At 46.8% G+C, this 22,855-nt stretch overlaps 2 protein-coding genes across 7 annotated transcripts in view; one reads left to right on the forward strand and one right to left on the reverse strand.

Annotated features, from left to right (window-relative positions):
- Window positions 1–746: 746 nt before the first annotated feature.
- On the forward strand, window positions 747–4,217 carry GALK1 (galactokinase 1). 2 transcript variants are annotated; one of them, XM_074224562.1, is made up of 8 exons: window positions 747–987; window positions 2,092–2,281; window positions 2,504–2,626; window positions 2,879–3,014; window positions 3,164–3,345; window positions 3,547–3,697; window positions 3,785–3,947; window positions 4,024–4,217. In XM_074224562.1, the coding sequence occupies exons 1-8, from the start codon at window positions 823–825 to the stop codon at window positions 4,093–4,095; spliced, it is 1,182 nt and encodes a 393-aa protein (XP_074080663.1). In that variant the 5' UTR covers window positions 747–822; the 3' UTR covers window positions 4,096–4,217. The 2 variants fall into 2 exon arrangements, with proteins under 2 accessions (XP_074080663.1, XP_074080664.1); XM_074224563.1 differs by having other exon boundaries at window positions 749–987; window positions 2,507–2,626.
- The window catches only part of ITGB4 (integrin subunit beta 4), a 45,095-nt gene continuing 24,278 nt past the window's right edge, over window positions 2,039–22,855 (reverse strand). The window contains exons 19-41 of one of the 5 annotated variants that reach the window (XM_074224558.1): window positions 20,534–20,567; window positions 20,076–20,258; window positions 19,637–19,740; window positions 18,597–18,655; window positions 18,260–18,283; window positions 17,229–17,377; window positions 16,536–16,715; window positions 15,514–15,662; window positions 13,618–13,813; window positions 12,890–13,041; window positions 12,338–12,518; window positions 11,475–11,612; window positions 10,457–10,639; window positions 10,240–10,371; window positions 8,905–9,066; window positions 7,718–7,948; window positions 7,416–7,577; window positions 6,733–6,882; window positions 5,692–5,880; window positions 5,393–5,545; window positions 5,063–5,227; window positions 4,858–4,977; window positions 2,039–4,754 (exon numbers count right to left, since the gene is read on the reverse strand). In XM_074224558.1, the coding sequence (XP_074080659.1) occupies window positions 4,615–4,754; window positions 4,858–4,977; window positions 5,063–5,227; window positions 5,393–5,545; window positions 5,692–5,880; window positions 6,733–6,882; window positions 7,416–7,577; window positions 7,718–7,948; window positions 8,905–9,066; window positions 10,240–10,371; window positions 10,457–10,639; window positions 11,475–11,612; window positions 12,338–12,518; window positions 12,890–13,041; window positions 13,618–13,813; window positions 15,514–15,662; window positions 16,536–16,715; window positions 17,229–17,377; window positions 18,260–18,283; window positions 18,597–18,655; window positions 19,637–19,740; window positions 20,076–20,258; window positions 20,534–20,567 (3,336 nt within the window). In that variant the 3' untranslated portion in view covers window positions 2,039–4,614. Of the gene's footprint in view, window positions 4,755–4,857; window positions 4,978–5,062; window positions 5,228–5,392; window positions 5,546–5,691; window positions 5,881–6,732; window positions 6,883–7,415; window positions 7,578–7,717; window positions 7,949–8,865; window positions 9,067–10,239; window positions 10,372–10,456; window positions 10,640–11,474; window positions 11,613–12,337; window positions 12,519–12,889; window positions 13,042–13,617; window positions 13,814–15,513; window positions 15,663–16,535; window positions 16,716–17,228; window positions 17,378–18,259; window positions 18,284–18,596; window positions 18,656–19,636; window positions 19,741–20,075; window positions 20,259–20,533; window positions 20,568–22,855 lie in introns of all 5 variants that reach the window. The other 4 variants (XM_074224557.1, XM_074224560.1, XM_074224559.1 and 1 more) reach the window with 4 other exon arrangements.

Here is a 22,855-nt window from a genome sequence, read left to right on the forward strand (position 1 = left end):
ATGTAAATGATGTGTGTATGTCTATATAGATATCTGTGTATCTATAGATATGTATTCCCATAAGTATATGTAGAATATCATATGTATATGAAGGGAAATATAGTGTCCTACGATAAAATAAACAGATATGTATAATATACATTCACACATATCCCATGTAAACATATAGAAATGCATAGCCTATGAATATGTTTAATTCCTGTACATCTGGGATGTTCCTGAATAGTTCCTAGGTGCATATGGGAACTATAGCTACATACACACGTGTATGTGTGTGAGTATAAGTTGTATTTCTCTCTCTCTGTCTCTGTCTCTCTCTGTCTCTCTATAAGGCTTTAGTCTGCCAAGGCTGCTATGAACCATCACTTTTATTCTTGTGTAAAACACGGCTGCCTGGGAGGCTGCGCGGAAGCGCCGCACACTTTGGGGAGCCCCCTCGGTGTCGGGGGGCCTTTGACAGACAGACCCCGCACGTCGCGGATAACCACCTCTGCGTGTCAGCCCGGCCCCGGCCCGTGTCTGGGGAGCGCAGCCCCGCCTCCCTCCCGGCCTCGCCGCCGTCCCCCCGGGGCCGGGGAGCGAGTTTCGGGGCCCCGGCAGCAGCGGGGGGGCGGGAGCCCCCAGGCCCCTGGTCCTCAGCCCGGGAGGCCCCTCCCCCGCCCCGCGGCGGCCCGCGAGGACCCGCACGTCGGCCCGGCCCGGGGCTTGAGGGGGAGGAGCCCGGGCTCCGCCCAATAGCGTGTCGGTGCGGCCGGGGCTGGGCCGGCGGGCGGGCGAGGGGAGGCGGCGGCGGGCTCAGTCGGCCCCGGCGCCCGCAGCAGCATGGCCGCGACCCGCCCCTCCGAGGGCGCGGCGCTCCTGGCCGAGGCCCGGGCGGCCTTCCGGAGGGAGTTCGGCTCGGAGCCCGCCCTGGCCGTGTCCGCCCCGGGCCGGGTCAACCTGATCGGCGAGCACACGGACTACAACGCGGGCCTCGTGCTGCCCATGGTGAGCGCTGGAGGCCGGCCGGGACCCCTCAGCCCGGCCCCGCAGCCCCGGCCCCCGCAGCCCGGCCCCCGCAGCCCGGCCCCGCAGCCCGGCCCCCCGCAGCCCGGCCCCCTCAGCCCGGCCCCGCAGCCCCGGCCCCCTCAGCCCGGCCCCGCAGCCCGGCCCCGCAGCCCGGCCCCCTCAGCCCGGCCCCGCAGCCCCGGCCCCCTCAGCCCGGCCCCCGCAGCCCGGCCCCGCAGCCCCGGCCCCCTCAGCCCCGGCCCCCTCAGCCCGGCCCCGGCCCCGCAGCCCGGCCCCGCAGCCCCGGCCCCCTCAGCCCCGGCCCCCTCAGCCCGGCCCCGCAGCCCCGCAGCCCGGCCCCCTCAGCCCCGCAGCCCGGCCCCCTCAGCCCGGCCCCGCAGCCCGGCCCCCGCAGCCCCGGCCCCCGCAGCCCCGGCCGGGCGGCTGAGGCTGGACTTGAACTCCTGACTCCGGGGCCGGCCCGCCCCCAGCCGCCACCCAAGGGTCCTGGCCTGCCCAGTCCCGGCTTGCCACCCTGGCCGGGCCCCTCAGCCCAGCCCACCGGGGCAGGAAGGAGGCCCCGGGGGAGCAGGCACTTCCCTCCTTGGCTCCCTGGGTGGCCGCCGGGGGATGGGCAGTGCCTCCTGTGCCCCCCACAGCCCCCGGGCTCCCCGAGGCCCAGCTTAAAGCCGCCAGGGCCTTTGAGAACCCCGATCCGAAGCCCCCGTTCTCCCAGCTTGGGCTCCCGGCTGCCCTTCCTCCGTCCCCCGACGGGGGTCCGGCCCCGTGGCTGCCCTTCTCCCCCGACCTCTGACCTGTGCCTCCTGCAGCCCTGGGAGCCCCCGCTTCGGGGCAGAGTCCAGGGCGGTGTTTACCCGAGCGGGGCCTCCCCACAGACCCGGGAAGGGTGGGGGATGGGGCAGAGCCCCCACTGCCAGCTCCCTGCAGGAGCCCCCGGGACCCTCTTTTCCTCCCCCGTCAGGCGGCTGTGAAACTCAGCCCCCGGTTCAGCGCTCAGGGAGCCCAGGACAGGTGGGCACGCTCCCGGTTTTTAACCTAGTGGACCCTGGAGGTGAGACCTTTCTCTTCTCCCGCCCTCACCAGGCTCTGGAGCTGTGGACCGTGCTGGTAGGGATGCCGCGGTCTGACGGCCACATCTCCCTCCTGACAACCTCAGAGCATGCCGATGAGCCCAAGCGCGTGGAGTTCTCAGTGCCCACTGCTGAGAAGCCTCTGGAACCCGGGCTGCCTCGATGGGCCAACTACATGAAGGGAGTGATCCAACATTACCCGGGTATACTTGTCTCTGGGAAATGCTGGCAGTATTGCCCCCCACCTAGGCGGAGTAGGAGCTGCTTTCTCAGATCCCAGGCCCCCCATTTCTCTGGGGATGTGTAGATCACAGCAGTTCTTTTTTATGCCAGCCATTACTACTGCTACTACCTAATTTGATCTCTTGGACCCAGTGGCATCATTTCACAGTCCCTTAATTCTCTCCCTCCCAATTTTCCCTCAGCAGCAGGTCCCCTCCCTGGCTTCAATGCAGTGGTGACCAGCTCAGTGCCTCTGGGGGGTGGATTGTCTAGTTCTGCATCCCTGGAAGTGGCAACTTATACCTTCTTGCAGCAGCTTTGCCCAGGTACCTGTCCAGGCCCCAGCTTCCCTGCCCTTTCCCACTAGGAACCCCCAAATTACGGGAGAAACTTTATTCTTGACTTATGGGAGGGGTTTGGGAATCTTTCCCTGAGTCCTCCACTTTGGAACTGGTACTTCCCATTATTACTGCTCTTCCATTTTGGACCAACACTAAGCAAGCGACCCCAAAGGCAACTGCCTTCCTTGCTCCCTGCTTAGCCCAGTTCTCCCACTTCACTCCATCTGTGTGCCATAGACTCTGGGGCAGCAATCTCTCGAGCCATGGTATGTCAGCAGGCAGAGCACAGTTTTGCAGGGGTGCCTTGTGGCATCATGGACCAGCTCATCTCACTGTTCGGGCAGAAGGACCATGCACTGCTCATTGATTGCAGGTCAGGGGGTTTTGTTCCTCTTCTTTGCCATATTCTAGCTTCCTTACTGTTTCTCTCATCTCACCCAGGCCAGAAGGGGCATGAGGGTGGCCTTTTCCTGTGCCAGATGACACAAGATTTGGAGGCCTGATCTTTTTTCCTCTCCCTAGGTCCCTGGAAATACATCCAGTGCCCCTGTCAGACCCAGGGATCGCTGTGCTCATTACCAACTCCAATGTCAAGCACTCCCTTGGGTCCAGTCAGTACCCTATACGGCGGCAGCAGTGTGAATCGGCTGCCAAGGCTCTGGGCAAGAAGAGTTTGCGAGACGTAGACATGAAAGATCTAGAGAGTAAGGGATTGGTAATAGTGCTGGGGAAATGAGCTGGGTTTCAGGCATCCTGTGTGTGAACTGTCCCTCCTGATTGAGACCTTCCAGAGGCTCTTGCCTTCATCTCCATTCAGACATTGAGGAGCAGGACTGGTCATCTCCCTCAGGGAGCCCCCTCCCACCCTAGCATGTCAGACAATGCTGAGACCTGTTTCTTCTTAGTTGGGAAGGAGCTGCTGACCAATTTGGAATATCTCCGGGCACGGCATGTTGTGAGTGAGATTCAGCGAACATCTGAGGCAGCAGCTGCTCTGAGCTCAAGTAACTACCTGGTTTTTGGCCGACTCATGGTGGAGAGCCACAACTCCCTCAGGTAGGGATCTACACCACAGATGTCTCTTGAGCCTGGACTCTTCCTGGCTCCTTCTTCAAACCTTATAGTACCTTGTAACTTGTGCAGGGATGACTTTGAGGTGAGCTGCCCTGAGTTGGATCAGTTGGTGATGCTGGCCCTATCTGTCCCTGGAGTGTACGGCAGTCGTATGACTGGAGGTGGCTTCGGCGGCTGTACGGTTACCCTCCTGGAGGCAGATGTGGCGACCAGAGTCATGCAACATATCCAAGTAGGTAGCCTTCTAGGAGCAGGGGGAGTGAAGAAGGAGGTCCTGGGTGCTTAGACTCAGGCTCTTTTTCTTTCAGGAACAATATAAAGGAACCGCTACCTTCTACCTCTCAAAAGCAGCTGATGGGGCCAAGGTACAGCCTTTGTGAAGTGGAGAAAAATACAAGATGGACACCTCATCCCCGGGAGGATCTTCCGCTGGGTGGGTGTTTGATGATAATGGAGAAGTCATCTGTGTATTAGCCATTAAATCACAAATATAGTTTCACAACTTTGAGTGTTGTATTTTGGGAAAGGGACAGGAGAGTGTGCTATCAAAAATAATAGGTCCCTCTATTCCCAGGGTTCTGGAGGCATGAAGATGGAAGAACCAATTGACAGCAAAAACATTTATTATTAAGGGGCAAGATTAGAGGTCCTTCTCCATGCTCTGACCTGCCTCAGCTCTTTGGTTACAAATTGGGTTTTTGAAGCTAGAGGACAGGACCTCTGGGATAGAATTACCACCAGCTGCACCCTCAGTCCCCCCCCCCCCCCAGGGAGTCTGTGCCTGTTTGGGATAATCAGGGTTGTATCAGCAAAGAGGAATGATTCCCTCACCCTTCTAGGAAGCAACACAGGCTGAATTAGGGGAAAAAAAGAAAAGTTGTGGGGAAAGGGTGGGACTCTCATGTCTGGAAGAATTGATGATCCACCTGTTTGGTTAAGGTCCCACTAGATGTTAATGTTCGGGTCACAAATTCCTGAGTCACATGGCGAGTGAGGGAGCTGCCAGCCTCTAGTTGCTGGGTCCCTAGGACCAGTCCATCTGCAAGAAAATAAGTAGAATTGAAGGTAAGAGCTCCAGGCCCATTAGAGGAGCCTCTCCTAGCCTGGTCAGCTCCAGCCCTCCTATAAATACCAAGTCTCACCTGCCAAGAAGGGCTTTGTGACACTGGAGTGGGTAGTTGTGATCCTGCTGCTGTATTCTCTTGGAAACTGAGATGTCTCCTGCTGAAGACTAAGGTGTCCTCCCAACTGTGAAATGGGACCTGGAACAGGGATGACTAGGGGAGGTCATTCAGAGGTTTACCAGAACAGAAAGCAAGGCTTGGGGGGTGGGGATCCCTGACCTACCTTCATTTTGAGACTCAATAGTGATGATGCCCTCACGCTCTGGTCCAAAACCTTGGGTTGTCTTTGCCTGGACTTTGAATTTGTAAGGCACATTTTCACTCAGACCTGGCACAGTCAAGTGATTCTCCTGGTTGTCACCATCCACCTGGAAAGTAGTGGATGGACCTGAAGGCAGATGCAAGTCAAAAGTAGGGTTAGGAGGAGATTCTATACTTCTCAGATGTCCCCCTCTCCTATTTGCATTTCCTAGGGCCCCTCCCTTTTTTCTTGTGTAGATTATAGGTCTAGATAAAATTGAAATCCCTGAGTTTGAGAGCCTTGGGTAGCTACCTCCTTGGGCCATCTCACAGGTCACCAGATAACCCAGAATGTCCCCATTGGGCCGGCGGGGTCGTTCCCAGCTCATCTGCAGTGAGTCTGGACTTTGGGCGGTGAATATCAAGGGTCCTGGGGCACTGGGAGTGCTCAAGGTGAAGGCTGAACCTGAAGAAAGGGGGAAAGGGGGGAATGAGATACAATCAATGAAGTGTATGTGGTGTGCCAGCACTGCTAAATTTATGAAAGATGTACAATGGAAATGAAAGGGGAGACCCTCTCATCATGCTCTATTGAGCCCAAATTGGTCTCACCTGGCAGAGGACAGAGTGGGCTTTGGGGATGCACCTGGGACTCAATTGTAATGACACCTTCACGCTCTGGACCCCAGCCTTCCTGGCTCTGTGCCCGAACACGGAAGACATAGGAGTGATTAGGCAGGAGTTCTTCCACCACTACTGAGGTCTGATGAGGGTCAGGAATGTGTAATCTGTGTAGTTCACCTTGGAGAGGAAATGAACAAATGAGTGAGCCACATATTTTGGGGTCTAAGACCAAACAGTGGAATGTTTTCCTTTCAGTCTGGTTTGCTTTGTGACATACTGCCTCAAATATGTCACCCAAGGGCCTCTCTGGACCATTTGTGAGCAATTGGGTTGAAATTATTAAGATTAGGGAGTGGACCCAGTGAGGGCCTTTGAAATGCAAACAAGTGAAAGAATAGTACCTGAAGGAGGAGAAGGAAGACCAGGGATGGATAGAAATGGGAAGAATAATTCATTTCATTCCATCATTTTCTATGCTTAACTCTGGGGCTTGGTGATAGAAGGGAAAGTAAGTCTTCCTTCATCAGACAATTTTGTGGGTTTTTGACTACACTAAAGCATCATGAAAAAATTTTTTTTTAGAAAAACATGAGACTCAGGTTGCTAAATAATGAACTGATCTATCTTTTGACCTAGGTTCCCCAAGGCTATATATTATAAGATTCTTAGAATTACAGAATCTAAACAGTTATGATGTCTGGAATTCTCTCTAACCAGGAGTCATCCAGTCTGGCTGAACACAGAATTTTAATTCCAGGGATTGGTGTCTTGAATGTTTAATTTCCTCCCTGACCCCAACTCTTTTTGAACTTGAGTAGGAATGCTCCAGAAGGTTAATTTAGTTATTGCCTGGCAACCTGTAGCCCAAATACCTTTGATCTGGAGTAGGAGCCATCAAGTTTAACCCCACACTTCCCATCACCACCATATAGATCAACCTCACAAGCTAGCCTGGGGATCTGGAATTGAAATGACCATCCTGCTGGGTAACTCTAGGAATCTGATAAAGTCGTATGGGGTGCCCCTCACCTCCACTCAGCATTTGGTACTCCATGCTGTAGCCCTGCAGTGCTCGATCACATTGTGGCTCCTGCCAGCTCACTTTCAGGGATGTGGGTCCCAGGGCAGAGAATACCAGGCGGCTGGGGGTGTCAGGTACCCCAGTGGGCAGACGGGATTCTGGAGGAAATAAGGATGGAGGGTAGAAAGGAGAAGTGGCAGAGGGCTATAGTTAAGTTTGGAATTAGCTACTATAGGAAACCTAACTTCCTCATGCTATGGTGGGTGAGGGTCCTGAAAGCAAGTAACTGGATCCTACACTAGTAATCAGCCCAGAATGTCTTATTTGTCTAGTAACATGTCCTTAAAAGGAATCTGGTCCTTGTCTTTACCAAGAGCCCTGTCATCTAGGCTGTCCCTTTTCTCTGGATCAATTTTCCCATGGTGAAACAAGGGCCTAATGTTAACCCTTCTTTCCTTCTCCTTCTGTAGTAGGGAAGCATTCCTCCGCCCCCCCCCCCCCCAAGCGGTATCAGAATATCATTAGAATCACAGCGTAAGCAGAAATGAATGATTAGGCAGCTCTGGTGGGCCCAGCATGGAATCTGCAAATGGAATAGAAGATAATGAGGTGGAGTTTGTTGGAATGGGTAGATGTGAAGATGAGGATGGAACAGCCACTGCAATATGGAACCGACCATCACAGGATCTACCTGGGCCCCAGGTGTGTGTTGTTGTTGTTGATCTGGCTAGGATTACAGAATCCTGAAAGCCACCATAGGCTTGTAAACCCTTCACCTGAATTCGGTCCTTTGGCATAGAAACCTGAGCCCCAGTATGCCTGCTCCCCCCATCTTCCTGAATTGGGGGGAGGCCTAAGATGGATAAAATGAAGAGAGTGAGAAGTTGGGAGCTGGCTATTGTGTCAAACCTGTGAAACCTAGAAAGACCTAGTCAGCAGAAGCTCCCTCCTCCCATCCCCTCATTCCCAAGTCAGTCCTTGGGCATCACTCACCATAGGAAGAAATAGATGCAAGGGTAGAGTAGTCTCTGGGTAGGGTGGCTGAATGCTCTGTTCGAGTCAGGGAATGATAATCATGGGTGAGAGTGGAGGAGGTGCTTAAAATTCGATGTTGGGGATGGGGGCTCAGGTGGGTGCCATAGGCAGATGTGGCGGTTGTCATCCTGTTCAGGGAGTTAGCACTGCCTGGGAAAACGAAGTCCAGCCTCCCATTCAATAGGTGCTCTGCAATGGGGAGTGGAGGAGGGTGGGGGAAAAACAGATGAAGAGAATTAGGCTACTACTCTTGACTTGGAAAAGACTCTAGATGTCATCTGGTTTAAACCCCCCCACATTTTACTAGAGAGAAAAAGGAAGCCCAGGCATTGAGCCCAAAGCTACACAGGTGGGTCACATGATAACCTGGCTCCAAGTTTGGGAGTCTTTTCATTCCAAGTTGCTCTCACTGGAGAGGCAGGCAATGTCCCAGGCATAGCCCAACCTTTCACCCTGATGAGCTTCTGGGTGGTAAAGACCTCAACCCACACTTAAACCTGATTAAGATAAGATTACTTTTATTAGCAATCTGGGTATGGAAGGAGGGATAGGGAAAGCAGAAAATCAAATTCCTTGAAATTTTTCACCCAAAATCAATTTCCCATTGGGTGAGGCCTTTTATTTATATCAGATTTCAGATTGATTCCACCCTCATTGTGCCAGTTTCCTACAGGCTGCACACTTTTTCCCTCTAGTGAGCTTTAGAACCACTCCTTGAAGCCCCAGAAGGAAGTGTTTTCATCGACTAGGACTAGAAAAAAGGTTGGGAGCTTTGTTCCTCAAGGCAGTTCCAGGGAAGATAGACCAGCTTCTGCCTTGATAGCGCTAGGAATTAGGTTGATCCACAGACCTTGTGACATCAGCTCCTCTTGCAAGCCACATTTTTGACCTTATTCAACACCAGCTCTGCTCCATTGCTCTAAATAATGTGGCTATTCTCCTGCCAGAGTACATAGAGTGGACATATGTATACCTATCTGCCAATTGTGTTGGCTTATTCATCAGGACACCATGTCAAGGGAAGATGTACTGGGGAAGTTGTTTAAGGAGCAAAAGTTGTATGTGGCTGACTCTTGGAGAGCAGGGCAGGGGGCTTTCTCTGTCACCTGCTCGGGGTTGGGGTGTCCCCCTTCGGGGGAGGCTACCTCCTGGGTTGCTATCATCTTGGGGCAGGATGAGCCCCTCAGCCTCAGAGGAGAGCCCACTGCTGCTGGACAGGCGGGGGATGAATTCTGGGGGCAGCTGCCACGTGATCTGCCGGAAATTCAGGTTCTCCCCTGGCAGTGGCTCGAACTTCCAGCAGGAGCCTTGGGAACAATGAAGGGGCAGGTTGGCACTGCCCCCTGTGGCGGACAAAGATCTGGCTTGATAGGATTGGCAACCTGTAACTGCTTAGTAGGATCAAGTCAGAACTAGAACTAGAAGGTCACAGGAAGAAAGCAAAGAAAGGCATCAAAGTGAATTTCCAAGAGGAAGGTAAAATTTGATTGGATTGAGAGTGGGTTTCCTTCAGTCTAGGAACAGATCCTAAATTATAGCTGTAAGATTAACGAAACAGGCCTAGGGAGGGAAAATTACATAGTCAGGGTCCCACAGCTAGTTCTTATTACAGCTGGGCCTTGCGTTCATATCCTAAACTAGGGTTCTTCACCAATGAACCCCAGTATCTTAAAGCAGGTTAGTGGCCTCCTTTGGCTCAAATCCCTCCCTTTAAAGTTATGCATTGCCCATGGGTCCTCCTACAAGACCGGAGGAAATAATGGTCTTATTACCACTTCATAATCCTCAAATCCATCATTTCCCAAGATCCTTACTACAACCCATGAGGTGGGCAGGAGAGGTGTTAAAGGTGGAACCTTCCCAGAGGGATGAAGGGATTCCATTTAGCAGTCATTCTAGGAGCTAAGAGTGAACCTTCTCTCTGCCACACTTGGCCGGTAGAGGAAGGAAGGGACAAGAAGAAGATGGAAAAGAAAGGAAGAGACATATATAGGGGAAGGGGTGATGAGGCACAAGATCATTGAGAGAGCTGACTCAGATGCTGCTAGGAAAATGAATCTAGCTCCACCCCTGAGGCTCTCAGACCCCTCCCTTCTAATCTGCAGGCAAGCTGGGGTGGTCTACTTGTTTTTCTGTCAGCTAAGATGGTGAGTTTTGCTACATCTACCTCAGACACACCTGCTTTGGTTATTATTGATTCTGAGAGTGATAGGCAGATGTTCTCATTGAATGAGTCTTGAGGATCCTTCCAATAGTCCCCTAAGGCTACATTGTATGTTTCCCCATGTTTTCAAAAATATATAGCTCAGTATTACATGATGGGACACTCTGGCCCCATAACAATTAATGATGCTTTGGAAGTGGCAAAAAATGGGCACTGTCCTTCCAACTCCCTCTCTCTGGCATCAATCCTGCTCTCCTTTGTCCACAAACTGTTTCCAATCAGGATCTCCCAACTTTTGCTTTCCAGATTTATTTACCTGTGTCATCAGAGACGCTGGGTCTCTGGCTGCTGGTAGGGGAACGCAAGACATCATCGCTGTACATGAGGAAGCTGTCATAGTCTTCCCCTCCTTGGGCATCTACGATGGGGATGTCTGGGATGATGGGGACTAGAGATTGGAAGGGGAGGAAGTGAGAATTTATTCTGCTATTCCTTTCTCCCTTTTGGTTTTCCTATCTAGCCCAGATACTCACTGGACATGGGCCGTTTAGGTTGGGTGGCAAGATTGATAATGGCCTCTCTCTCTGGCCCCCAGCCTGCTCCATTGCGGGCCTTTACAGTATATCTGTAGGGCTGTGATTCTCTAAGGTTCTCAATTAGCAATGTCCGCTTCTTGGGTGTATCCACCAGGACTTTCTTCATGGGTCCGATGGGTTCTGGGGCAAAAGAGAGAACATCGTGCTTCATGAAATCTTGTCTTAATTCCAACATAGACTCACTGGGAGACCTCAAAAAAGTCATGTCAGCTCTTTGGGTGTCCATTTCTCCTTGACCAGAAATGGGGTGAATAAACCCTGACTGCAAAAATATCCATTTCTCTTTCCTTCACACACCCTTATCATATAAGTTCCTTCAGGGCAGGAGTTATCTTGTTTGCTGTATTTTTATCACCAGTGCTTAGCATAGTGCCAGGTGAAGGAAGCACTTATTAAATGCTTATTCTGTCTGGCTGTATACATGTGTATGTATGTATGTATGTATGGCTGGATGTATGTATCTATCCTTCTGTCTTGTCTGTCTATTCTGTCTGTCTACCGGGGACAGGAGGACAGAATTAAAGATCCAAAAATGCAATATAAATATAAGATGCACTTGATTATAGACACACTCAATTTTTACTTGATGAATTATTCAGAGTTCCTATAAAATTTCATACCAGCTTCTCTATCCCAATGTGGTTAAGTGTAACATTATTAGCTGTGAGCCCAAGCATAACAAATATATTGTAAATTTGTAAGGAAAAAAGTCAGGGAATATAGTCCACTCTTTTACCCTTTTAATTTCTGGATTATCAATGGGTTGGGATTAACTGTAGTCATTGCACCCTCCATATAGTAGAAAGTTAGAAACTTTTATCCTCTGGCTTCTCTTCCCTTCTTACATATGCCCAAATATTTTGATGTTAACCACGATTTATCCTAAAGGGTCTATTATAATGGAAACTGACACCATAAATTTTTATGGGGTGGGAAGAGGTTACAGAGCTCTTACTGTTGTCTTCATTGACCAGTCCATAGCAGACTTCATAGGCTGTGATTTCCCCATTGGTCTCAGCTGGCTCAGCCCAGCTCAGCTGGGTGACAGTGGAGGAAACAACATTGAAGGCCAGGCGTCCAGGTTCACTGGGGACTGTGGTTGATTAGAGTGGGGAGAAGAAGGGGAAAACAGTCAGTGGTGGGATGAGGAGCAAGAGTCCTTAGGGGCCAAGTATTCATGAGAATATGGTGAATGAGGAAAGGCAAGTAGGGATTTCTGAGGGCTGGGGGAGCAAGTTCTCTCCTGGGAGCCATGGGAATGAGGATAGGAGGGACTTATTTTACTTTGGGACAACAGAGATAAGAAGCAATTGCAGAGATGCTCATTAGTTGGGGAATGGCTGAACAAGTTATGGTATATGACTGTGATGGAATACTTTTACAATAAGAAATGGAGAGTGAAATGAGCAGAACCAAAAGAATGCTGTTTACAGTAACAATATTGTTTTAAGAAGGACATTGAGTGAATGTTATTTTGACTGTTATAAATATCCAAATCAGCTATAAAGGAAACATGAAGATGTTATCTGCATCCAGAGAACTGATAGAGAGAAGTAAAAAAATAATTTTATATACACACACACACATACATAAACATGCCTATTTATATCTAATGATGGCCATCTTTAGGGCAGGGGATGGTGAAGAAAGAAAAAATAAGGAAAAAAATTACATGATAAATTTGTTGTATATTTAAAAGTAATAAGTTGTTTATAGTTTCATGAGCAATCTTTTTTATTATACTGTCACGGAAAAACTTATTTTATTCCATATATTAAAAATAAAATTATTTTTTAAAAGGGTCTGAAAAAGACTTACCTTCCTCAAAGGTACGGCAGGATACCAGGGGGCTATAAGGTCCCTCACCCATTGGTCCATAGGCACAGACCTTCATTTCATAGTCACAGTGTGGGTATAGACCAGTGAGCTCCACTGAGGGCACTTTGCAATCAAGGAACTGAGCATCCGATTCAGGATCACCCTGTATCCAGAATTTTACCTATATCCATAGGGAAAGAAAATAAGAATAACCCTCCATTGGGTTATCATACAGTCAATCCAACATTTTTTTAAGAATATACTATACTCTAGACTCTGTACTAAGTGATGGGGATACATTCCCTCATAATTCTAAAAAAGGTGATAGGGCAGGGTTTTAAAAATGTGGGCAGATGTTCCAGGCCTTCAATGACTCAATTAAAAACAAATTAAAATAATCACAGGACCACAAACTTAGAGATCATCAAATCCAACCCCCTTCTTTTATTGATGAGGATCTCAGAAGTCCAGAGAGCCATTTATTTTAAGATAGAATTGTTAGCCAGTATTTGACCCAAGGAGGCAGCTAGGTGGCGCAATCAGCCCTCTTACCTTGTACCCAGATGGCTTGCCAGGAGGTGGTAGCCAATTGAAATGGATCCTACGTGAACCAATGGCTTTGGCATTGGGATTCTGAGGAGCGCCTGGATCAGCCCGGGTGGAATACATAGACGTCTGGCTAATGAACTTTTTATCCTGACCTTCTGTAGTGAATGGGAAGAGAGAGACATCCTTGTTTAAACCCAAAGATAAAGCACATAGAACCTGGTCGCTATTGTACCACTAGTGGGAGACAAACCTTCAGCAGATGACCTAACTGAGCAAATTAGGATTGATTTCTCTCAGCTCCATTGGGGTTGGTTCAGGTTTAGAATCTTACTCTTCAGGATGGGGAGGTCCTGAGAAATGCTTCTAGGGGTTATTACCATGTCAGGGTTTTTATCCCTATCCACCTGCAGAGCAACCAAGGTTTCAAGATGGTAATAAATAAATTTTGTTTTAACTTTTCCCATTAGTTACTCAGGACTCCAATTTTTCTCCATCTGTCTCTAGGCTCTGAAATGCCCTTAAACCATAGCACATGAAGGCATTCAGAACTGAAAATGGTTTAATGTATTCTTCCTTCCAAAAGTTTTTAAAGAGGAGAAACAAAGCCCTAATGGTGGCATTTCAGGCATCTTCTAACAGTTTATTCAAAAGAATTTGGGAGCTAGAATCCTCAAACTACTACACCCAACCAAGTAGAACTCCCCCCTCTGTCTCTCTATCACATCAATTACCAATGAGGACTGTGGCAGAATGTGGCTCGCCCAATCGGGCACCATATTTGGGATTGGTTAGGTGGATGTGGAAACGTCGGGACTGATGATCCGAAAGGAGGGAGTCCATTTCCTGTAGATCCAACAGCTTCACTTGCAGCTCCTTCTTTATCTCCCCAGGCTGGAAGAGCAGGTCTCCTTCCACAGGGATGTAGTCCTGGAGAAAAGTAGGATTAGACACATAGTAAGAAGCTAATATCAGTAATCTGGGTATATGGCGAGTAGGAGGAGAGATCCCAGGACCACTAGACACCCATTCAATCACAGCCAGATACATCTGAGTACAGACCATGGATACAGTGGCAGTCACAGTTATATGCTATGTCCAATCCCTTTCCTCCTCCATCCTAAATATATCAACATTATTCTTTAATGATGGTTATATAGTGAGATTCCCATTGGCAGTGGGGACTGTTTTAAATAGTTATTTGAAAATAAAACTAGCAGTGAGGTCTAGTAGAGAGAGATCTGGTCTGGTCAAGAAGACTGGGTTCAAGTCCAGTTTCTGGTTGTGTGGCTTTTCACAAGTAACTTAATTTCTCATTGCTCTCTGCAGAAGGATGTGTTTGTATATTTGTGTATACAAACACACACACAAGACTCATGTTAGGGTCAGACTCATGGTCCACCCAATCTCATTCTTTTTTTGTTTCTCTGTATTTTCAGTTTGTACTACTTCTGGTGGCACAATGGGTAGAGTGCTGACCCAGGAGACAGGAGAATCTGAGTTCAAATCTGGCCTCACACAGACTAGCTTTGTGACCCTGGGGAATTCACTTCACCCTGTTTGCCTCAGTTTCCTCATCTGTGAAATGAACTGGAGAAGGAAATGGCAAAACATTCCAAAATCTCTTGTCATGAAAATCCCAAATAGGATCACAAAGAATCAGAAACAAGTGACTGACTAAACAACAACAGAAACCTCTGGTGGTAATGAGTTTTACATGCTGCCTATCATGGGGTAGGGCAGAGCCATCATCCACCTGTCCAGAGAAGACCAAATGATGAGATGGCCTCTACAGCCTGAGGTAGAGCTGTAAGGCAGGACCACTAAGGCATGAGGTTGGTCCTATGAGCTTATGTTTGACATCCCCCAAGATGGAAAAAGAATCAAGGCAAAACATGAAAAATTCTAAGAGATTGTAAAACCAAAAATATTCTTTCTAAAAGCATTTATATTCATTGAGGGAGCTGTAAAATATATTTAAGGAGAGTTAGAAATGCTTAGGATAAAATAATAATAGTTAGCATTTAATCAGTGCCAGGCAGTATATTAAGCACTTTACAAATATTATTTTATTTGATCTTCATAACAACTTTGGGAGGTAATTGCTATTATTATGATTCCCATTTTACACCTGATGAAACTGAGGCAGACAGCAATAAAGTGACTTGTTCAAAGTCACACACCTAGTTAGTTCCTGAAGCTAGATTTGAATTCACTTCTTTCAGGACTCCCAGCCTAGCACTCTGTTGATTGTAACATCTGATCTGTGAAGATACCAGCATAGAGAAAAGCTACCAGAGAACACACCTCAGTGCCAACATCACAGAGCACTGAAAGGACCATATATCTGACTGTGGCATTTCTGATGGTTTTGGGGAGCCTTTGGTAGTAGGAAGGAGGCCAGCAAGATGAGAATTATTTATACAAAACCATTTGGACATATCCTCAAAAGATGTGAAATCACTAATGAAAAATCCCTGAGGACCCAAGTCACTATTCTTTACACACACACACACACACACACACACACACACACACACACACACACGTGAAAGGGGGAATCATATTGCTTCCTCTGAGCACATTCCCCATTGCTTTCTGAATGATAGCTGCTCTAAGAAAGATCTTACCCGGTTGGCACGGGCTGTATTGTCTTGCGTGCGGTAGGAGACTTGAGACTTGCCATTATCCATGATGCGTCTGATAACAGAAATCTGGGCTACTTGGTCCATTTGGTTGAAGGAGTACTTTGACTGATCAAAAGACACTATACCACTGGCTGCAAAAAATCAGGGCAGAGGGTATAGACAATGGGAGGTTTCAACCTTCCTTGAGTCATAGGAGAATCCCCCCCTCCCTTATTTCTATCTCCTAACCTCATTCCTGAAACTATCAGTAACAACAGAGCAAACATCTACATCATACAGAATGAGAAGAATGCAATTAGTAATAATAATAAAATGTGATTTCATTGGTATAGCAAACTCCTAAATGAAGAAAATTCCTCTATCAATGCTGGTTGGAATCCTTCTCTGCAACTATAATCTTAGAAAATTACTCCAAACTGAGACACTAAGTAGCTTGTTTAAGTATTGGATGAAGTACTTAAGCTCAGGTCCTTCTTGGCATCGAGTTGACTTTTTCTCAACTATATCAAATGAATGAAATCTATGTAACATTTTAAGGTTTGGGGGCAGCTAGGTGGCACAGTGGATAGAGCTCTGGCCCTGGAGTCAGGAGGACCTGAGTTCAAATCCAACCTCAGACACTTAATAATTACCTAGCTGTGTGGCCTTGGGCAAGTAAGTCACTTAACTTCAATACTTTGCAAAAACCAAAACCAAATCATTTTAAGGTTTGCAAAGCAATTTGTATCCATTATCTTATTTGTTCTTCACAACTCTGTGGTTGCTACTACAAACATAGAAACTGAGATTCAAAGAAGTTGTGATTTGTCCAAGTTTAGCAGTAAAAGAGGCAAGATTGAAATTCATCACAAATGTGAAGTAGCAGATTAGGCATCTTGGCAATGAGTCCAGTAGCATCCAAAGAACTCTTCACCCACATGAAGTGGAAGAAAGGATTTGATGTCATCCTCCTTTTCTTCCATCCTGCCATCAGGTTCTATTTTACCCTGAATATCAGTTCTAACCTTGTTCCTTAATGATGGTTATGTTGACCAGGCGACGTCCAATGGTGGCGGTGCCCTCTTGTACATCAATGGCCTCTACCACCAGGTGCTCATCTTCATCATTATCTGGATGGATGAAAAGAGGGACCCGAACATCTACCAGCTCTACTCCTTCCTGAAATTCCACCATGCCACGGGCATCTGGTTGGAGAAAGCAGGGAAAAGGGAAGATACATTGGATTAGAAGAACAAGGAAGAGAAAGGAAGGCAAAGATCATATTATAGATTTAGAGCAGGGTCGGACCTTAGATGATGATGATGTTTTGCAAAGTGGTTTCCTCACAACCACCCCAGGAGGTAAATGCTAATATTAACTCCATTTTATAGTTGAGGAAAGTGAAGCAGACAGAGATTAAATGTCTTGTTCTAGATTACAGAACTAATTTGAACTCAAGGCTTCCTGACCCCAAGTCCAATACTCCTCTCTACTGCTCCATCTAATTGCCTTAGAGATCATCCAGTATAACCTCCTGATTTTATAGATGAGGAACAAGCCTCCAGAGTTTAAGTGATTTGACCAAGTCAAAAGATAGTAGGTGTCAGAATCAGGACCTCTGACTACCAATCTAGTTTTTCTTTCATTATACCCAAATCAGAGGAGAGAGTATGGTCAGAATGTGGTTAGCACAAAGTTTGATGGACCATGCTACCTACCCTGATCTCCAGTTAGGGTGTAATAGCCAGGTGCTACCTTGAGCTCATGGAATGCCCCCTGATTCACTTGCTTCTCTGTCAACTTCAGCAGAGACATCTTGGCTGACCGGGGGGCCATCAGTACTGTGTCCACAATTGTGTGGTCCTGCCTAACCCAGAGAAAGAAAAGAGGATCATCAAGGTCCAGATTTCATGTACTTGTCTTATCTCCACTAAAGGAATCTATTAAATGGTAGAATGGCGTCTTTATTCTTTGTTATCAGTGCACTGTCTAACTGAGCATCTTTTAGCACAGTATCTCTGGGACAGAAGGAGTTAAATAAATATTTGTTGAATGACTATGAATAGATGGGCAGATCCTGAGTGTTCCTTCTCTCTGTTGTTCTTGTCCTCATTTGTACCTTCTTCCACTTTCAGTTCTTTATCTGCCAACTCCCAATTCTGTCCTGTTTTCTTTTCTGTCCTTTTCTCTTCCCTGTTTTTCTGGCTGTCTACTAAATATGAATGTAGGTCACCAACTGGGAACAATGAGAAGTCATGGGTGGGATAGTGATATCTTTTCTTGCTAACCTGTCAGAAAGAAGAGGGGGGAAAGAAGGAAGGAAAGAAAGAAATTAAAGAGAAAAAGAAGAAAGAAAAGGGGGAAAAAAGGAGAAAAAGGAGGAAAGGGTACTAACCTTTTTTTTTTGGCACCTGAGCATTTCCCACAATCAGACATATATTGGCATAAAGTGGGTGCCTGGGCCTCAGGAAACAAAGGATTCTAGAAGTTCAGCTGCCATATACATTTTTTGAAGGGCATGAGGATAATGGTGTTAGGCACAGGGCCCCTCAGTTGGCATGGAATTAGTGGAATGCAAATTCTCTACTGGGGGATGCAGACACATTGCTCTTTTCTTCCCTCACATCCTTCCCCACCCCCAAAGAAGAGAAAATGTTAAGGCAGGTAAACAGAGGAAGAAGCAGGATAAAGGGACAGATAAATGTCTGAGAATGATAGTCCTAGGGCCACGGGGTAATGATCCACTCACTTTTTCCCAGCATTGGGCTGTTGCCTGTGGGAAAAACAGAAGAAATTAGTAATCTTTGCCATTCTTAAACAATTGAGAAAGGTTGGAGGTAGAATTGGGGCAGGGGAGGGTTATTAGGATTTTGGATATTTTCCTGTGCTAGCAGCCCATTCCATACTACATTACAAGGCTGCAAAGTTAGTATAGGATTGTCCCAGGACCTATGGGATGAACCATTTTACTCTTCTGAAATGCCATACAAGGAGTCTTGGACCAGGATGGTACAGGCAGCTGTCCAGGTAGTCCAGAGCAGGTACCATCTGGGGTATGTCAACTTGTTCACATGTCAAATACTCACCGAAACTTGGTCTGTTGAAGCTTATGAACCCCAGGTACCTGTCTGTAAACTTCATTCAACTGGAACAAAACAGAGGAGAGGGGGAGGGAAGTTGTCTCCTTGGGACAGTCTAGCACAATAAAGACCACCTAGAGCCCTGTTTCCACAGTTGCTTTTGCACTCACTGTACCCAGTGCCTGAAATACCTTCCTTCTTCATCTGTGCCTCTTAGAATTTCTAGTTTCCTTTCACACTTAGCCAAAGGAGGCCTTGCCCCTTCCTTCTCTTCCTTTCCTCTTCTTTTTTTCTTTTGAGCCTGGGGCTCCTATCTCATCCTGGCTGGAAGGGCAAAAGTCACTCCCCTTAATATTGATCAGTATGGAAACTTTAAACTCTATTTTTCTGTCCCAGTTCAGCAGTCTCCCCTGGTAGCCCTTCATTCCCAAAGGCCTATCCTATTGGTATTTTGTGCAGACATCTGATTGCCTTGTGCCCCACTATAGATCAGGAAATCTAGAACCCAAGAAATCCATCAGCCTCAGATTCCCTGGCAGAAGGAACTACAAGAGTGCACCCATCATGACTGACTGGCAAGAACCTTTTCCTGATTCCCCTCAGTTAATAGTATCCTCTCTAAAGTTACTTTCATATATATCTCTCCATGTTGTCTCTTCCTTAAGAATGTAAGCTTCTTGAAGGCAGGGACAATTTTTGTTTTTTCTTTATATCCCTAGTATTTGGCACAGTGCCGATCAAAAAGTAAGTAATTAATAAATGTTGATTAACTTATTCAGGTTCAAAAATGAACTCCCTAATCAGAATCCTTCTGGTAAGAAAATATACCTGGGTTATTGAGCAGAGTTTCCAGGGTTTCAGACCATCACAATTTTATATTTTGGGAAAATACAAATGGTGGATTTCCTCACAGGCTATCCCTTCTTCCCGGGCACAAGCTCTCCAGGAGAGCCCTACCTTTGAGTGAACTCCTTCCCACATTTATTCACCCTTGCCCTGAGACTCTCCAATCTTTCCTTCCCCCCAGGCACCGCCCTTAGCCTTACATTCTCTTCAACTTCCTGGCGCAGTTGATCACATTCCCGAGTATCAGGTTTTAGCAGGTTCTCAGTGCAGAGGCGGGCAAGGCGCAGGGATAGCCCATATGGGACTGTGTGGAGAGAGGACAGGTTATGGAGGTCACTATAGCATTCCCACCAATAAGAACCCATAGAACTTTGTCATGGAGGATAGCTAACCTGGTAGGATAGAAAGTCTGGTATATGTGGGAAAGGAATTTTTTTGCCCAAAAGTTCTAATAAGGTGAGAAGAAAATGGAAGCTGACTCTATAGTTGACTACCCTTGGCTTCTAGTACCCTTGTCATATGCCCTGATAAGGAAATAAGATGAAAGTCCCTTGGACTCCCAGATTTAAAGCAAGCAGTATCCACAGTACCACTGCTCAGAATACTTTTCTAAGGACATCTCTTGACCATGCCTCTTACCCAGTTCTTTGAGATTGGCAGCATGGCTGGAGATACCAGAAGTCTGTACGTTGTTGATCTTCCAGCGGACCACATCACGCCCTTTCAAGTTCCCGCTGCGTACCATTGGTGTATCCAAGTGGTCCAAGGCCATGAGGTTCTCTCTCAGCACATAGTGGTCTTCCTTGAAGCTCACCATGTGACCTAAAGAAGGGACGGGGGATTTCTATATCAATGCTATTCTTATGAAACTCATGGAGTACAGTGTCAAAACCTTCTCCTCCTGATACCTGAGTATATCAGACCAGAAAAGATACCTGAAGTCACTCAGTTTTCAACATCCTGAGCCTACTTTATTATCCCATTTGGGAGTCTCTGCTCTCTCTTCCCTTCCTCTACCACTGCCCACCAGGATGTGAAAAGCTTCAGCCAGAGTCCCCATTCTTACTCACTCTTCCCATACCAGCCCCCATCAATACCTTTGTTGCAGCAGGGGAGCAGGGCCAGGCAGGTCTGTGAAAGAGAAAGAAGGAACAGAAAGGAAAAGAGGCTTAGCCACCAGAGCTGCTCCTAGCTCTGGGTTACCTGTTTCTCTTAGGGCCCTGTGCATGCCTCAGAGGCAAAGTAGCTACTCCTTTCTTGAGATGTACTAGATGGTTGCAGGGCCTGAGGGCTGGGGTTGGGCAAAGGGAAGAGGTATTAGAAACTAGGGTGGCAGAAGTGGAGAGAAGGTACCACTTTACTTAGCCCTGGCCTGGTCTCTGTCCTATCATAGTGCCCCCCTGGTCCTTTCATGTTATCACTCCAGGGTATCATTCCTGTTCCCTTTCTTCCCTTCCCAGATTCCACCCTTTAATTACCCAGTTCAGCCCTATACTGCTGCAACAATACCAAAAGACTTCAGAACTCAGATTAATGCAGTCATTAATCATGTTTTCAGGAGACTGAAGGTGAAGCACTCTTCTTAATTCTTGTTAGGTGTATTACAGGGACAGAATGGGACATACATTTCTAGATGTGGCCAATTGGTTTACTTTGTTAATTATACTTCATTGTGACAAGAGCTGGTTTTATTGGGGGTAGTAGTTCTTGGGAAATGACAGCAATGTAAAATGATCAAAAAATATTTAAAAAGAGAACCCTTTCCCCTTCCCCTTGAAATGACCTTGTATTTGCTTTGTACATATTTTTTATATCCTAACAGAAGAAGGAAGGAAACAAGAATTTAAGTACCAGGTACTGTGCTGAGTAGATGAAGAAACTAAGGCAGAGGTCATGTGACTTTTCCCAAGGTCTCACAGCTAGTTCCTGAAACCAGATTTAAATTCAAATCTTCTTGATTCCAGATCTAGTGTTCTATCCACAATATGTATCTAACGTCTTCCTTGATTAGGTTGCAAGACCTTTGAATTCTTATCTTAGTGCTTATACAGTGTCTGGCAAATAGAAGACACTTAAATACTTCCTGCTTGACTGACTAATGGATGAATTTGTGTGGATATAGCTTCAATAGGGCAGATTGCAACCCATCTGTACCATCAGGTCCTGAGCATTTTTACCCTCGAATCCTTTTGTTCCTTTTCCTATCACTACTCTTTCCTTGCCAACCGTGGACCATTCCCTCACCTTCCCTCACTTCCCCCTCTGCTCTTACTTGAGCTGTTGAACAGTGCTGGAGGAAGTCATGCAATCCAGCTAACTAGGTCTACTAAAAATTGATTTCATCTAATCTCAACTGAGCCCTCACTATGATAAAGAAATATTTTTACTCCTCTCTAACTGGTTCTAAAACTTCTCACAGCTGCTGTCCTAAACCATTTATTCTATCTGTTCAAGCCTCCTTTACTTCCCCTTTTTCAACCCTTTCAGCTGACTTTGTCTCATACTATAAAGGAGATAGTCAAGGTCTTCCTTATGAGCTCTCTCTTCTTACCTATATCTGATAACTTCTTACCATCCAGTCCTCCATTCTGTCCTCCTGAACTGCAGTCTGAATGGAGCTGAGGTTTCTCATCAGGTCAATCTTTATATGCTTAATTCAATCCGTTCTTATCTTAAACAGAAAGCTCCCATTATCTAATCTTCAATCTCTCCTTATCTACTGGTTTCTTCCCAACAGCCAGAAAATATACTGGTTTCCACATAATTCACAACAATGCAAGACCAAACAGAAATACTCTTGCCCTGGGGCAACTAGGTGGTGACCTGAGTTCAAATTCAGTTCAGAAACTTAATAATTGCCTAGCTGTATGACCTTGGGCAAGTCGCTCTTAACTCTATTGCCTTAAAAAAAAGAATTTTAAAAAATCCTCTTGCTCATCATCTCCTCAAGCTATCATTCTATAGCTTCTTTTTCTCAACCAAACTTCTAGAAAAAACGTTTACACTCAGTGCTTCCATTTATCTTAAACCTTAACAATTTAACTTTTAAATTAATAACTCCATTGAAATGACTTTCTCAGAAGCTGTCAATCATTTCTTAATGATAAAAATCTGAATCTGATGGCCTTTTCTCAATCCTTATCCTATTTGATCCTCTTTGATGCTTTTAACCATGTCTTGTCTTGGATACTCTTCTCTCTAATCCAGTCTACTAGGTTTTTCTGTCACTACTCAGTCTTGGTTCTTTCACATGTCTAATTATTGCTTCTCAGTCCCGATTACTGCATCATCCTTCCTCTCAATGGGGACATCTCCTAAAGCTCTCTGAGGGCAAGGACCATTTTTGCTTTTTCTTGGAATCCCTAGCAGTATAAGGCACATAGTATAAGTGTTCATTGATTGGTTAATTGATTCACTGA

The sequence above is a fragment of the Macrotis lagotis genome, chromosome 2 (assembly GCF_037893015.1).
Source record: "Macrotis lagotis isolate mMagLag1 chromosome 2, bilby.v1.9.chrom.fasta, whole genome shotgun sequence".
Classification (NCBI taxonomy): domain Eukaryota; kingdom Metazoa; phylum Chordata; class Mammalia; order Peramelemorphia; family Peramelidae; genus Macrotis; species Macrotis lagotis.